Here is a 15117-nt window from a genome sequence, read left to right as displayed (position 1 = left end):
CTGTGTCATGCCAACAGTGAAACATTCAGACACTATCCATGTGTGAGGTTGCTTTTCAACCAAGGAATTGGGATCACTCACATTTCTGCCCCAAAACACAGCCATGAATAAAGAATGGTATCAAAACTTCCTGCAAGAGCAACTTCTCCCACCAACCCAGGAGCAATTTGGTGATGATTCGTGTATTTTCCAGCATGATGGAGCACAATGTCACAAGGCAGGAGTGATAATGAAGTGGTTCAAAGATCATTACAGTGAAATTTTGGATCTGTGGCCAGGCAACTCCCCGGATCTCAATCCCGTAGAGAACCTGTGGTCAAACCTCAAAGGCGAGTGGACAAGCAGAATCCCACAAAATGTGATCAACTCCGAGCATTAATAAAGCAGGAATATCCAGCATGCCAGAGCGAATTGCAAATGTTATGAAGAACAAGAATCAACACTGTAAATATTGACTGTTTGCATATATTTAATGTTTTTGCCAATAAAAGCCTTTAAAACTCATGAAATGCTTATCACTGTTTTCCAGTATACCATAGAAACACGTGGAAAAAATAATCTTCAAATAGTTAAGCAGCAAACCCTGCAAAACACAAAATTTATTTCACTATACACATATGCCAAAACTTTTAACCGTACATATCTAGACAGAGTATGATGAAATGTAAAATTGAAATCATTCACTTGTTATTCTAACCACAGATAGCTATTAGAAATATCAGTGTGCTTAGTCCATAAAATCTAATTGAATTTAGGTCAAAAGTATGTTTATTTTGGTTTGTTCTGTTCTTTAGGCAGAAGCAAGACTTGCAGCAAAGCGAGCTGCCAGGGCAGAAGCACGAGATATCAGAATGAGAGAACTGGAGCGGCAACAGAAAGAGGTAATTAGTTTGTTTACTGCCATTAGACTGGTGTGGTTCAAAAGAGGTCAACATGTGTAGAAACAAAACATGAGAACATTCAACATGTCATTTCTTCTGACATGCTCAAATTTAAACTCATGGTATCTTAAGTATGTGACTTAGTGAGCCAGCATTAATGTATTCAATGTTAGAGATTTAAGCACTTATGTACGTCGCTCTGGATAAGGGCGTCTGCCAAATGCTGTAAATGTAAATATACTCAGAGGTTCAACCATTTTCCGCAAATGATGGTGAAATATCCACATAGGTCTGCCATTTCCAGATGTTTGTATGATTTCTATGGGATAATGTATTTTTTCTTTACCTGTCCTCTTTAAAATGTGTAAGATTACAATATTTTTAACATCAGTGTTTTTCATATTTGTCTTGTATCATAAAAAAAACTTTTTTTTTTTAAAGCCATTGATTGATCTTTCCAAAAAGTATGTTACAGTACATATTTTGTGTAATAAATGCTGAAAAAACATTAATTTCTTTTTTCAACTTTATAAAATCACAAGTCATATCTTGTGTTTTTCTGCTATAGTTCACTTCCCACCAATCATCTTCTAGTAAAAAGTGGGGACAAATCCAGCAGTGGATGGTATGATGGTATTAGTCTTGGAATGCATGGGTTTGTTCACCAAGTGGATACGTTATGAGAGTCTCTAACATGGTATATATAAGATTAGGCAAATCCACTGCCAATAATGGAATGAAGAGCTTGAGTGTACTTTGACAGCATGTATGTATAGTTGCATGTAGTTTGCTGATTATAGTGTGCATCAGGCTGTAACAGAAACTTTCATCTTAGTAACAGATTCATAAAAAAGAAATAAAGTCACAAATACTTAGAATGAAAGGAGTTTCACAAAATAAAAAAGTTCCAAATATGTTTTTATGTCACAAACACAACTCTGCTAGGCATTCATTTGTGGATCACTTCCTGCAGGTTTGTAGATTGGTGCTTACATTTGTAGAGTTTGAAACGTTTCTAGTGTTGCATTGCACTCAAATCCACAACTAGGTGGACTTCACCCACTGTCTACTCAACCCGGTTGGATAACGCACACACTGTGAAGACCAACCACAAGCCTAAATTAAAGTCATATTACACCCAACTCATATATATTAACAAAGTCAATCAGAAAGAATCACAGCAGGTTACTACTGTAACAACATCTAAAAGAAACAAGCAAAATGGCTTTATTTTATGGGCACATATGTGACTTGTGACTCTCAGTACACAACCCAGTACTTACTTCATTTATAATATCTTAATTCAGATGAACTACTATTATAGATCAATGGTCTGATAATTCACTGATTTATTCAGGGATTCAGTAAGGATTCATTAGACCACTTCAAACTAGTATTTAAAAAAGATTTGAGGCTTTTAGAATGATTTGTTTGTTTGTCATTAGCTAAATTAGGATGAATTAGATCACACTGATTGTGCTGTGTTTTTATCATGCAGGATATGAGGGCAACAAAGTCACTGCCATCGTTGTACAATAAATGCATACACACTCAATATACTGCAAAATCACTTTGCTGTGTTTAATCACGGATTCATGATCATCGCTTTTTTTTTCCCGTTGCATGTTGTTAGTGATACTGTTACATGATTAGTATTATTCACCTTTCATCATTCCTCATTGAATTGGCCATACTGAAGAGTCTTTATTATATATGACTTCGGTACAATATGGTACTGTTCTTGCCTTGATTGTAAAATAAAAAGGGATTTGTTGGAGTGAGGATGTGCTATGTTTGGTTAGCCAATGTGTTTTTGCCATAAAAACATATTTGTAATTTTCTTTTTTAATTTGCAAATTTAATTTTATTTATTTGTGCCTCCTGTTGTTAAAAAGGCAGGATCCCGTGACTGATTAATGTTATGGTTTCAGTGGTAATTGAATGGTGCTGAATCTTTGTTTACCTCATGATTAGATTTGATCTGGTTCAGGAGGTTAAAATCATTTGATTGTACTGGTTGATTATAAAAGGTGTGTCCCTATTTCTCAGTTTATAGTAGACATAAAACGTCTGTACTCCTCTGTTAAAATGGTTGTTTTTTGTCGATGAAAAATGAAACCAAGATTAATAATGTCAGAAATGTTCCACACACAATGTATAAAAATGAAGTGAACAACATTCAGAAACATTTATGGGGAAAAAAGAAACACACTCTGCACATAATTGGGGATGCTGCTGTGATCTCAATGAATCAGTCACACTCAATCTCATGTTCCAAAGTCTAAACTTATTTTTAATAATCATCATACAGCAAGTCAACAAAATTATTTTAGACCAGCTTTTTCTGTAACATTTTCTTCACATCTTGGTTTTACCTGCTGAACTCATAGGACGTAAAGAGCTTGCAAAGCATGCATGACATTTCACTTGCTTCCAAAATATTACATGCATTGTAAAAGATAAATCATCACGTCTAGCGAAAATGGGGCACCACGGTGATATAAGGAGGTCTATGACCAGGAATATCTTTACAGTTTGAGAAATCTTGAACATTTTTGCAAGGGCGTCTGGGGAAATCATTTTAACAGGGGTCTGAATACATTATATATCCATTGTAACTGTTTTTGTGAAAGATTGAGTTATTTTTGTCTTAAATTAATATATTCATACATATGCATTCATTCGTATTTTATATTTTACATGACAACAATGGAAAATATTTAACATAATTGTGTGGGTATTTGTTTCTGTTACAGCATGTGATATTTTGATATTAAGAGATTTATAATAAGTTTTGTTCCTTATTTAAGTCCCTTTCTCTTTTTAAGTCTATTTCTCCCACTCCTTTGCTTTGGTCTGATCTGTTCTCTACCCCCACTTCAGGCTGACACAGAAAAGGCCCGCCACAGCAATCAATCCAAAAGCCAGAGTCGCAGAGTTTGTATACCCTGTTTTCTTTCTTTTTCTATAATCATTTCCATTTCCATTGTTTTCCCCTCGGTTATCGACTGTGTTCCTTTGTTTTCTCTCTGTTATTTGACTTTGTTTTCTAACCCCCACCTGAATCCCTCCTCTTTTTTATTATTTTTTTTTAATTTTTGCTCAGAAGGGCCTCAAAGATGATGCCATGTCAGTCCACAGCAGTGGAAGTTACAGGGTTTGTAATAGTGTGTTTATCTTATAGTTTGTTGTTTAATGCATCTGAAGCATTTTGGGTAATCTTCAAACTCTTAAACTCCCAACTTTTTATAGTGTATATTAATATTCATCTACTATTTGTGTGCAATATAATTTCTTTCTCCTTATTGCAGTTTTCCATCAGATATCACGATAAATTATCAACTGTCTCTTAATGGTAGCCTAAAAATTCCTTTTAAAGGCCGTTTGTTTAATGATCACATGGCCACAGATTTCGCTGTAAATGATGCTCAGGGTTGAGCAATTTTTTCTTGGGTGTTTCTTTTGTTTTGTTTTAATGAACTTTAACATTATCTGTAAAGGGTTACATTTGAGACTCCATTTTAGGCCTATTTAATCTTTTGGGTTGAAGTTTTTGTCTTTGTTTTCTGACTTCTGTTAACTGAAAGAGCCATTTTCACCCTTATCAGCTGAAATTCTTAGTTGCAGCCAGGTTATAGTTAACTGGTCTGAAATTAATGCATTACTATTGTTAGCTAAACCAAACATACCCTGACAGAATTAACTTTTATAACATCTTAATATTCTCAGTTTAAACAAAAGAAATGCACAAGCATCTCTGTAGGAGATGAGCTCAGTGAATATCTGTTAATATTGAGTACAAAACGACAAAGAAAAACAGTACCCTTTGTTTAAAGAATGAAATAGACTTACTTATATGTTGAATTTCTTCTTTATTTTAAAGTCTTCTGCCTCATTGCTGCAAGGCAACTTGCATTACTCCAGCCTCACGGCCAGCTCTAGGAAAAAAAGCTTGGTGGTGCGTCTCTGTGAATTTGTTTTGTTCCTGCTATTGGTGTTTAATTGAATTTGTTTAACCTTTGAGAATGGGTGTGGGGGACATATATATATGTGTTTATTTCTAACGTTCTTAGTCTGAGAACAAAATCATAGTTCTCGTAGCAGCTAACAGATATTCATGAATATCTGATATTCATTAATCATGAATGCTTCAGTCAGCTTTATGAGCACTTTATAAAACTATTTTGAGGACAACATGTCCCTTTCCTGAATTCTAGCTGACTCCTCGTTTGTCATTTATATTGTGGATGCATAGTTAGAAAAGGATTTCACAGTTTATCCTCCTGGAGGAATAAGCATGTAGAATATGTAGAACCCTACAAGTAATGTTTCAAAAAAAGAAACGTTTTATGTTCTTGGATACTATAACTATTGAAACCTACCATATTAGCATGAATATAGAAGTAAAGACTTTATAAGTATTAGAAAAGCATATTATTAGGAATTTATTTCTAATTTAAAACACAAGTCATTTCTGAAAGAGCAATTTAGTACAACAATACTAATGGTTCATCACTCACAGTGTTTCCTGGATATCACATTAGTTGGTACTCAATAGTGTTCTGGTTTGACTAACCCTCTGAATGTTCTGTCATGTTTAACTGCACAATGGCATGGGTGATTTATATGAATTAAACTTTTTATGTGGATTATAATATACTGATGTCTTTGCAGTCTGATGGCAGAAGTTCCTCTTTGAAGAGCTCTCACTCCACTGTATGTATAATTCATGTAGTATAGTTTTTAAGTCTAGTTTATAGTCAAAATCTCTAAGAGGTTAAGAATATTTTTCCTCCTCAGAAATATTTTTTTCTGTCAGCATTGACATTTATTCCTTTGTATCCTAACTGAATTTCACTTCATTATAAAGTTTGAAGTAGAGGTCTTCTCAGGTCTAAAAAAATGTACCCGACCCGAAGTGACCCGAATCACTTTTTACCCGAACCCGACGTGCATAATTATCTATTTATTTTTTAAAGAAAGACCCGACCCGAGACAAATACGGAAAAATTAGACTCGAGTCCGACCCGACCCGTTGGCATTTTTTTTTAACCCGACTGGACCCGAATGTTGCATAACTCTACACTAAAGTAACCGCTACAGCATGGATTCAAAATTGATTGACGGGTTTCAACGAAAATTAGCTTACCGCCAGCCACACGTTGCCAGCCACATGTCTGTGTTTCACATGTCACTAGTTTGAAGTAGTTCCAAATTAGTTTTTTTTTGTATAAAAAAAGATTTTTTGATGAGGCGTTTAAAAGTTTTAAAAGATTGATTGCATATCACATTTTAATTACACTTCAGTTATACTCAAACCCTATTAGTTTGTATGTCACCATATAGTATAGTGCCAACAGGTATAGTTGTATACACATATTTATAAGTTGGTCCAATGTGTATTAAAATGCTACATTTGTCTATTGCATAATGTGATAAGAATATAAATATCAGTTTTAGCTGACCTGATCACTTCAATGACCATTATTATGACCATTCTTTACATTTAAACTACTGATGGTTTCTATATTTCTGAATGGCATAGACTCACCTAACACTTAGCATAAGTTAACCGTGTGCTCTCTTCTTTTTAGAGCTCAGTGTATAATGACCTTCATAGGAAGTCTGCTTCCTCCAGGAAAAAACCTGACCTTCTGGTCAGTGCTTCTGACTACATACAAATTTCTATAAGTAAAACTATTTTAGACATATATACCTTTTGCAAAATGTGTCGGATAAAATAATTCATGTGACCAATGCATGCTTTTCTTTCTAGTTGCATTCATTTATTGGTTGGTTATAGGCATCTTACCCTGAATTCATAGTAAGCAGAAAAAGACAGGAAAGATTATTTAAACAAATAGTTTGTGTTTTCATTTCAATGGTCCATGATAAATTTAATGTCTAGATTTAATAAAGGTCAACATGGTTATAAGATAATATAAGATAAGATAATTGTAAAGTTGTAAAGAGGATTTTGTAATATTCAAGGAATCTGAAATTAATGATGAGGAATTATGTTTGCTCTTTTTTCCTAGTGCCTAATGATGCTTTTTGATGTATGTCCTCACTATAGACAGGATTGTATTATGACCAAACAAAATATAGAAGTCTAGGAAGTTCCAAACTGCCTCCACCTCTCTCTTCTACTGCTGCTACCCATCAGCCCTGGGTTTGTCTTTCCTTCTATCTGTTGTCCACACACTGTCTCTATGCTAACCCTAACCCTATGTTTTGGTCAAGTTACAAAAGTATAGGTCGAAGTATAGGTGTGTATAGGCAGTCATGTGCATGTATGTGTAGAACTGTGCAAAAGTCTTATGCACATGTAAAGTCATACACATTTAATTTTTAAAGCAAAAATTTAATTAAATGTTTTCTACATTAATTTTTTTTATAAAGACCGAAACTAAAGTCATTTTGGCATGATGGCTCTTTGTCTTTTGAAATGCATCAGGAATTGGCTGATAATTTTCTTTAAGCATCTATCTTGGATAATCTGCTATTGTCTCATTTTGCTTCTGATTTTGTAAGTAATCCCTGTCAATGTTTTCAACATAGAATAAAAGGCCTTCTTTATGGACTGATAGTAAAATTAGCACACAAAAAATCAAATTCTTGTTTTTTCTGTTTTTCTTACTATATTACCACCTCAACAGTTTTTAGACTGATATTTTTGTTAGGTTAATGACATTCAGAACAAGTACCTGGAAGTATTAGCACTTCTGTAAGATGGTTTATATAAGGGCATCTGACAAGTGCCATAAATGTCTGGACATTGAACTATTTCTTCATGTCTTTTTTTTTTTTTTTTTTCCTGCAATTTCATTTTATTGTTGGAAAGTAATGTTTGGAAATCTAAAACAATTTTACAGACCAAATAATGCCATAAAGTCATAAGCTAAAATAGTGTAAAAAAATGCCTAAGCATTTTGTACAGGATTATGTTGTACTCTAATATACACAACTACTCCCCCACCCCCTGCAGGTTTCCAGCAGTACCTCTATAGGACTTGCGCGCAGCCACAGCGCGGTCAGTCTATCCTTAAATGCTTTTGCATGTATAATTATATCTAATTGGTAATGTGCTGTTAAATAAAGGAGACATGTAATTTATTAAAATGCTTTTGTTGAATAGTGGACCTCTATTTTTGTCTTTAGGCCTCAATAAGTGATGCTAGTCTCTATAGGCCATATGGTTCCAGAGCTGTAAGTGTTGCAAATTCCAATTTTAATGCAGTGTGAAATATTGGCTAGTGAAATGATAAAGAACATTTATGTTGCATGGAGTGTTCCTGGTAAATATTAGTGTTTGACTAGTAAACATTTACACTTTGCTATTTCATAATGCATGTTTGTTTAATTTAATATAGCTATGACATGCTAGCAGTGGAGACATGCTAGCAGGACATGCTAGCAGTGGAGGTTGTATCACTGCCTTCTTTTAGCATTTTATTCATAAAACTGCTGCTGGGAATCACTTTTTTCTGTCAAATCACAGCAACAAAACAGAAATATACATAGCTTTCATGTTTGCTAAATGGTTCCCAGATATATTTAATATCTATTTTTTTAATCTGAGGAAATGAAACATCTAGCAAAGTGTGCACATTAGCTAAATAAAATGGGGGTTTGTTTGAGGGAAATATTCTCTGGGTGGTATTTTATTGCATTATTTTATTACAGATTAAAAATTCCTGTCATCCACTAATATACACTATTCCAAAACCAAAATTTAAATTTTCTCTTGCCTAGTCTATATATAGAAAGAGAGAGAGAGAGAAATGTTACTATCAGCCATGTCATAAAGTAGCCTTTTTCAAGTTTTCTTGTTCTTATTTTTTGTAACATTTTCAGGCCTGTTGCGTATTTTCTTTAAGCATATGTAATGAAAATAGGCAAAAGACCTATTTGATTGTGTCATTCTAGTCTTGGCCAATTTATTTTTTATTTTTTCATGCTGTAGTAATATGTCTGAAAGTAACATATGAAAAAATGAAAATTAATTGTCTTAATTGTCTGGTAAGCTGCATAATTGTCTGTGACTGAGACAAATTTCTAGCAGAAACTGTGAATTTATGTATTTAAGACATTTATATTTTTATGCCAGTTTTCTACATGAATGAATGATTGTTGTAGATCCGTTACTGTCCCAAAACAATACCCCAACCGTCTAAAACAAGGCCCAAATTTGGAGTCTGAATGGGATACTTGTATTTACAGACGTCTGAATGCAGCTGGTGCTCTTCTGGTGCTAGTTCTACTCGCAGTAGTCCAGTGGTAAGCACTTTGCAGCATGTACCTGTCTCTAACATGGCAGTAGATAGGCTTTTTTATTTGTCATTAAATGACAAGCAGCTTTAGCTCAGCCAGCATATCTAAAGAGTGCAGGGTTTCCCTAAAAATCTGGGGTCCTCACATAACTTTGTTGATATTAACACATAACACTTAAAATTATTTGCATGACCTAAATCAATTGGCTATGATGGAAGTATTTTTGAAGAGAAACTAAGGACTTATGTGTTTTTGTCATAGTATTCATTGTTTTTAGTTTTGGAATATGTGCTTTTGTGGAGCTTAAGAATGCTTCTACACCGTGCTTTTACACAGTGCTGTTATATTAAAGCTTAAGGTTTGTTTAGAAATATGTGTTTGAACACACTAAACCCAAACCTGGGAACAATTCAAATGGACTGCATTTGTTAAAGCATTTTTAGCTTTGTTTGTGACCCATGGCGGTATGTTTTGTTTTGTTTTGTTTTGTTTTGGTTGTTTTAACTTATCACAAAAGGTACTATATTCATTTTTTTTTTTCAATCTTCAAAGTCCTCGTCTGATGATGATTCTGCCAGCACTACATCTCAGGATCACATCAAACATGGAAGGAGGGATAGTGTGGTGAGCTGACTATGAGCCTTGTCCCATTTTGTTAAACTCCAAACAAACTTACTATGTCTGTTTTTATTTGAGTAGCTCATGTAAATTTTTTACTTTGTAGTCATCTGAACTTTCTGACATGAGTGAGACTGCTGCTGACTATTTCAGCCGTTCAAACCGGAGAGGTAGTATTATTTCTGACCTAGATGATCTGAGCATCCCAGATCTGGACATTGTAAGTTATGGCACAGTGACCTGCTGCATGTACTCATCAACGTTTGTCTCATTAAGAGTGTCTCTCAGGGCTAAAACATTTTTTTTCTTTCTTTTTTTTTAAATATGTGACACAAAATTTACAGTTTGGATACCACAATTCTCTTTGTTTGGATATTTAAATGCACATAAACATATTAAGTTAATATATAACATGCCAACTGCCTAGACAGTTATTCCATAATTTGTTCTTGAGAATTGTTAGGTATAGCATGTGGGATGAGCTGTTTAGGGAGTCCGTCTCTATTAGAATCTGTAAAGCTTTTCTTTGTTGCTTTTTGGTTGGGTTTAAACAGTATTTTTGTGTGCTATACATTTTGGAACATTAATGTGGTTTTTACACAATCTGTAAACAAAACCTGATCCACTTTTGCAGGTAGGAGTGACCAGCATTTTAAAAAAAATTAAATTAGAAACATTCTGATGACTTTTTTTCTTCTAGTTGGAAGAAAAATGTGACAAGCAGTACTCGGATCCCTTCAGTCGGGTGAGTATGTGAACAGTTATGCTGTTTGGTCGAGGTGACTGTAATTATAATAAACATTTAATACTAATTATGTGATAGTCATCAAGGACCCTGTGTCTAGTATTCAGGAATAGGACAAAAGCTGCATTTTATTTGCATTCTTCACAGTGGATCCTCATGGAACCTGTCTGGTATAAGTTACGCAGTTGTTCCAACTATAATGTTAAGACTAATGTGATTAAGATTCAGTTTTGCCCTTAATAATGTGAATTTGCTATTTTAATGTAACAGTTAATTATATGGTAAAATACACCTTATTTTTTAAACTACCACCTACATTTGTGCTCAGCATTATATATTCGCTGGTTATTATTAGGTGGCCAAGTACCAATAGTTTATGGGAACATTTTTTTCCTTTTCTGCTTATTCAACTTTTCTGTTTTTTGTTTATTCTTGTTCTTTTACTTGCTCTTGTTCTTATTTTCAACATATTGTACATTCCACGCTGTAAGTCATAAGCACATGATATTTGGTCAGCAGGTAATTCTCCCTCCCACTATTCAGGTGATCATGCATAGCTTTATCTTCCGCAAGATGGTGCTAAAGCACAGCATTTTTTATTTTGGCTCCTATAACAAACAGAATAACCTTCAGTTTTTGCTAGATTCCTTGGGTTCTCCCAAACGACAAAGGCTCAAACGTGATTTTGCCTCATCCATTTACACTTTTTGCAAAGTTGCATAATATGTGAAACATAAAAATATAGAATTCTTGCCATATATTCATAAAATTGGTGTCCTCTCAATCAGAGAGGCTGAACTTCAGTAATTAGTGAAAGCATTAACTTTTGTGAAATGTATGGCTTTAGCAACCAATCAGTCTTTTCCTATGAGCTAGAGCCTAATGTACTCAGACAGCTGTAACTCATAATGTGTTGCCTCGATTGGATGCTCCCTGGACTTGGATTGGATGTTATAATGAGCTCAGCACCTTCCAGTGTTGGATGGATAGCATCTGCTCTAAAAGGTCAGCCCACATAAATATTGTTTTTGGTGCACCAGCAGTTCATCTGGACATCCAGTAGTTCCACGACCTTGTATGCAATAATGCTAAACCACACATGGAGCCATCCAGCCTGGTTGGGATTATCCATAAAACTACTGAAAACTACAACCATTTTGTTTCTTGGGTATTTTTGAGGCACAAACAAAAGTCAATAACTACACCTGTTTGAATCTGCCATAACAAGTTAAATTATTTTTTTTTTTCATCCAAAAAATGACAAATTCCCTTTGTGCACCTATAGAGTCAGAGGTGGGCACTGTTTAGAAAGCAGATAACTTTTTCTTGAGCTTGTTACTCAAAACAGCTTGATCTAAATCTGCTTTTTGAATTTGAGATGTAATGATAGCTTTCAGAAAGCCACCAGAAGAAAGTAGTTCACAATATCAACATCATCATTCAAGATAAAGAGTTAGATCTTCTTGTACAAGGCCGTTTCGGGCTAATTGAGTAACATTGTCTTTTAATGAGCAGAGTTTGCATAATAACAGCACAAAATGAAAGCAAAACTGGGGAGGTACAAAAGGAGAGACTGTAAATTGAATGTTTATTCTGTCTTCTGAGGCCTTGTAAAATAGGTCTGTCTTTGTTTTCAAAGTAAGACATGAACTCGTTATATTACTGTGTTCATTAATCAACACATTGATTTCTGCATTCTGCTGGATTATTCAGATGATGAGTTATAAAGAAAAAGTATGTTGCTTTTGTGTTTGTTGATTAAATGTGAGTAGTGTGATCGTCTTTTATGTAACATTCTGACATGCTGTAATTATTTTTTCTTTAAAGCTCTGTATAGTTGAGTAAATGGGGGAAAGACCTCAATGAGTGTATCTGTTCTATTTATAGGATAACTGATTTTGTGAGCAATATAAAGTCAAGCTCATAGTGAACAGTTAGTTCTGTTATTTGTTCGCCAGGACTAGGCAATGTTAGTCCTAGTGAACATTGCCTTCCTGTCTTACACAAGAATCCCACTTTACCCCACTAGAAGTTGGATAATGGATCACTTGTCAGTAAAGAAGGAACATGGATGGGGCAAAATACTGTTAAACTCTTAAGGACAGTCCTTTGAATGCCCTTTGCCAGAAAGTTGTAGGTCAAATGAGTTGTCAAATGAGTTCACCTTCCAACTTGAACATGATCCAAAGCACACAGCAAAATTGACCACATAGGAGAAAATGTTAAATGTGCTTGCATGGCCTAGTCAGAGTCCAGATTAAAATCCCATTGATAATCTGTGTACTGACCTGAAGACTGCAGTTTACCAATAGTCACCATCAAATTTCTTAGAACGACCAGTTCTGCAAAGAAGAGAGTGGGCAAATATTAAAAAGTCTAGATGTGTGAAGTTGGTAGACATGAAACAAACAAAAAAGGCTGTAATTAAAGCAAAAGGTGGTTCAACAAAATAGTGACAAAAGAGGATGGTCCTTTATCCAACTTTATATTTTTAATTTATTATTTTTCTGATTAGTTGCTGTTATATTTTTCACTGAAAAATTGTGTCCTTCATTTCAAGCTGCAAAGCAGCAAAATATTAAAATTCTGAAGTGGTTATAGCATTCTATGTCTTAGTATTTTTGAGCTGTGTCCATCCATCTGTGCATCTGTCTAAGACTCTTCTTAGTGGTTTAGTGTAGGATCTATATGGAATTATGATTGTAACCAGCAGAAGAACTGATTAGATTTTGGAATTGCCCCAAACCTGGTCAGGATCACAGCAAGGTCAGAGGTATAGAGATGTTACTTGCATTTTCCTGTTCACAAACTCAAACACAATTTCCTGTCTATTTATGCTTTTTACCATCCATCCTTCTATCAGTCTGAGATCCTAGTTAACATGACATGTCAAGAACAAGTGCGTGAATTTTTGTAGGATTTCTAGAAACTGATTAGATTTTGGAGTTAAAAAATGGATTCAAGGTCACAGTTATGTCAATGGTATTGAAGATGTTCGCTTTAATAACTTCCTTTCTGTTTGGAGAATAGTATAAATGCCAGTGGCATGAGTTCTACTTATTTGTAAAGAGGGAGAACAAATTTAGGCCAGGCTAACAATTCTAAATGATAAGCAATTATATTTGTTTGTTGCTGCTGTATACTTATAAATGCAATTAATGCTGTGTGTTGTAGCCATCTTCTCGATGTGCCACTCCAGGCCTCTCTGCTGCCACACTGGCCACTCTTGGTGGTACTTCATCCAGAAGAGGCAGTGGGGAAATGTCCAGTATTGTCATTGAACCAGATGCCTCTTTTAGCGAACTGAGGGTAAGGCATGACATATTTTCTTTATATATTCCTTATTGACCATTTCAATAATATGTGTTGCTTGGAAAATTACAAGTGGCCAATATTGTTTTCAATTATTATTAAAAAAATTTATTATTATTTATATATGCATACTATTTAAATTAAAAAATAAAGACTTCTCCCTTTATGAATGTGTCACAGTTGCATAGGACTGGAACATTGAACTTGTTTGCTCTTCATGCCTCAGTGTCAGCGACAGGAGAAGGGGATGTTACTATTTTATTGATACTGCAGAGAAGTTGTTTTTGTTGAACTAACAACTGGATCTCAATGTTTTCCTTGACCCTACAATAACAATATAAGTGGTACAATTATGATAATCGTACCACTTTATCATTAGTTTTTATTTTATAGGCAGTAAACAATGTATTGTAATATTTCTGTTGATTTGTGAATGTGTCTTTGTGTAGACTGAATTTCTTGCCTTTTCATCTCTTGCCATCAACTCGGGTTTAAAGTATGGGTCTAACAATACAGCCAGAATAATGCGCGAGTCGTCATTAAAAGCTTTTATAATGAGTCCAAAGCTTTTCAGATTTTGCAAATTCAGCTGTTTTCAGTGGATTGAAGACATCTGCCATATTTATGTATATTTCTCAAACTGCTGATCTTCCTGTTTGTTTGGGAGGAAAAGGCATCAGGCCCTGAAGAGATGATAGGGTGCAAGAAGCTACAGAAAAAAGGGAAATGGAGCAACAGTTTTGTTGAGTTGAAGAAATTTGATAGCTGAGTTTAGGCAGAATAGGTGAAGGATATTAGGTGATGATCAGAGATGATCTTTTTACCTTATTCTTTTTTCTTTTTTTTATACTCTTTTTTCCCCCCTCTTTTCATATTTTTATATGAAGGATTTACATGATGCCTCGAGATACGAGTTTAATTCGTTCCGTGACCTTGCTCGTATCTCAAATTGCTCATATCTCAAAACAATTTTCCCCGTTTAAATTAATTGAAACCCCATTAATCCGTTCCAGCTCGCAAAATTCCACTCCAGTTGTTTTGTTTATGTGTTTTGAATGTATGAAAAATGTACATAAATGACAAATATTGTATAAAAACATACAGTAATAAAAGAGAATGTTAAAAAAAAATAAACTGGTTTTACTTTACGGAAGATGCGCACGGAGGTGGTGAGGGAGGATTAAACAGGAGGAATTTTGTCTCGTACGTACACTTTCGCTTTCGTTCACTTACTCGCTAATGTACACTCTTAATGCTACTTTACACTTAAATGGAACTTAACTAAAC

The 15117-nt window shown here is 34.5% G+C and overlaps 1 protein-coding gene across 22 annotated transcripts in view; it reads left to right on the top strand.

Moving 5' to 3' along the window:
- The window catches only part of lrrfip2 (leucine rich repeat (in FLII) interacting protein 2), a 53348-nt gene that overhangs the window by 20162 nt on the left and 18069 nt on the right, over nt 1-15117 (top strand). For 7 of the 22 annotated variants that reach the window (XM_060872006.1, XM_060872019.1, XM_060872020.1 and 4 more), the window contains exons 3-17: nt 795-881; nt 1450-1506; nt 3765-3818; nt 3988-4038; nt 4765-4839; nt 5556-5597; nt 6476-6538; nt 6958-7053; nt 7870-7914; nt 8043-8090; nt 9105-9161; nt 9708-9779; nt 9880-9993; nt 10474-10518; nt 13693-13827. In XM_060872006.1, the coding sequence (XP_060727989.1) occupies nt 795-881; nt 1450-1506; nt 3765-3818; nt 3988-4038; nt 4765-4839; nt 5556-5597; nt 6476-6538; nt 6958-7053; nt 7870-7914; nt 8043-8090; nt 9105-9161; nt 9708-9779; nt 9880-9993; nt 10474-10518; nt 13693-13827 (1041 nt within the window). The remainder of the gene's footprint in view (nt 1-794; nt 882-1449; nt 1507-3764; nt 3819-3987; nt 4039-4764; nt 4840-5555; nt 5598-6475; nt 6539-6957; nt 7054-7869; nt 7915-8042; nt 8091-9104; nt 9162-9707; nt 9780-9879; nt 9994-10473; nt 10519-13692; nt 13828-15117) is intronic. The other 15 variants (XM_060872023.1, XM_060872024.1, XM_060872025.1 and 12 more) reach the window with 9 other exon arrangements.

The sequence above is a fragment of the Tachysurus vachellii genome, chromosome 6 (assembly GCF_030014155.1).
Source record: "Tachysurus vachellii isolate PV-2020 chromosome 6, HZAU_Pvac_v1, whole genome shotgun sequence".
NCBI classification, from domain to species: Eukaryota; Metazoa; Chordata; class Actinopteri; order Siluriformes; family Bagridae; genus Tachysurus; species Tachysurus vachellii.
This window is presented reverse-complemented; position numbering and strand designations above follow the sequence as displayed.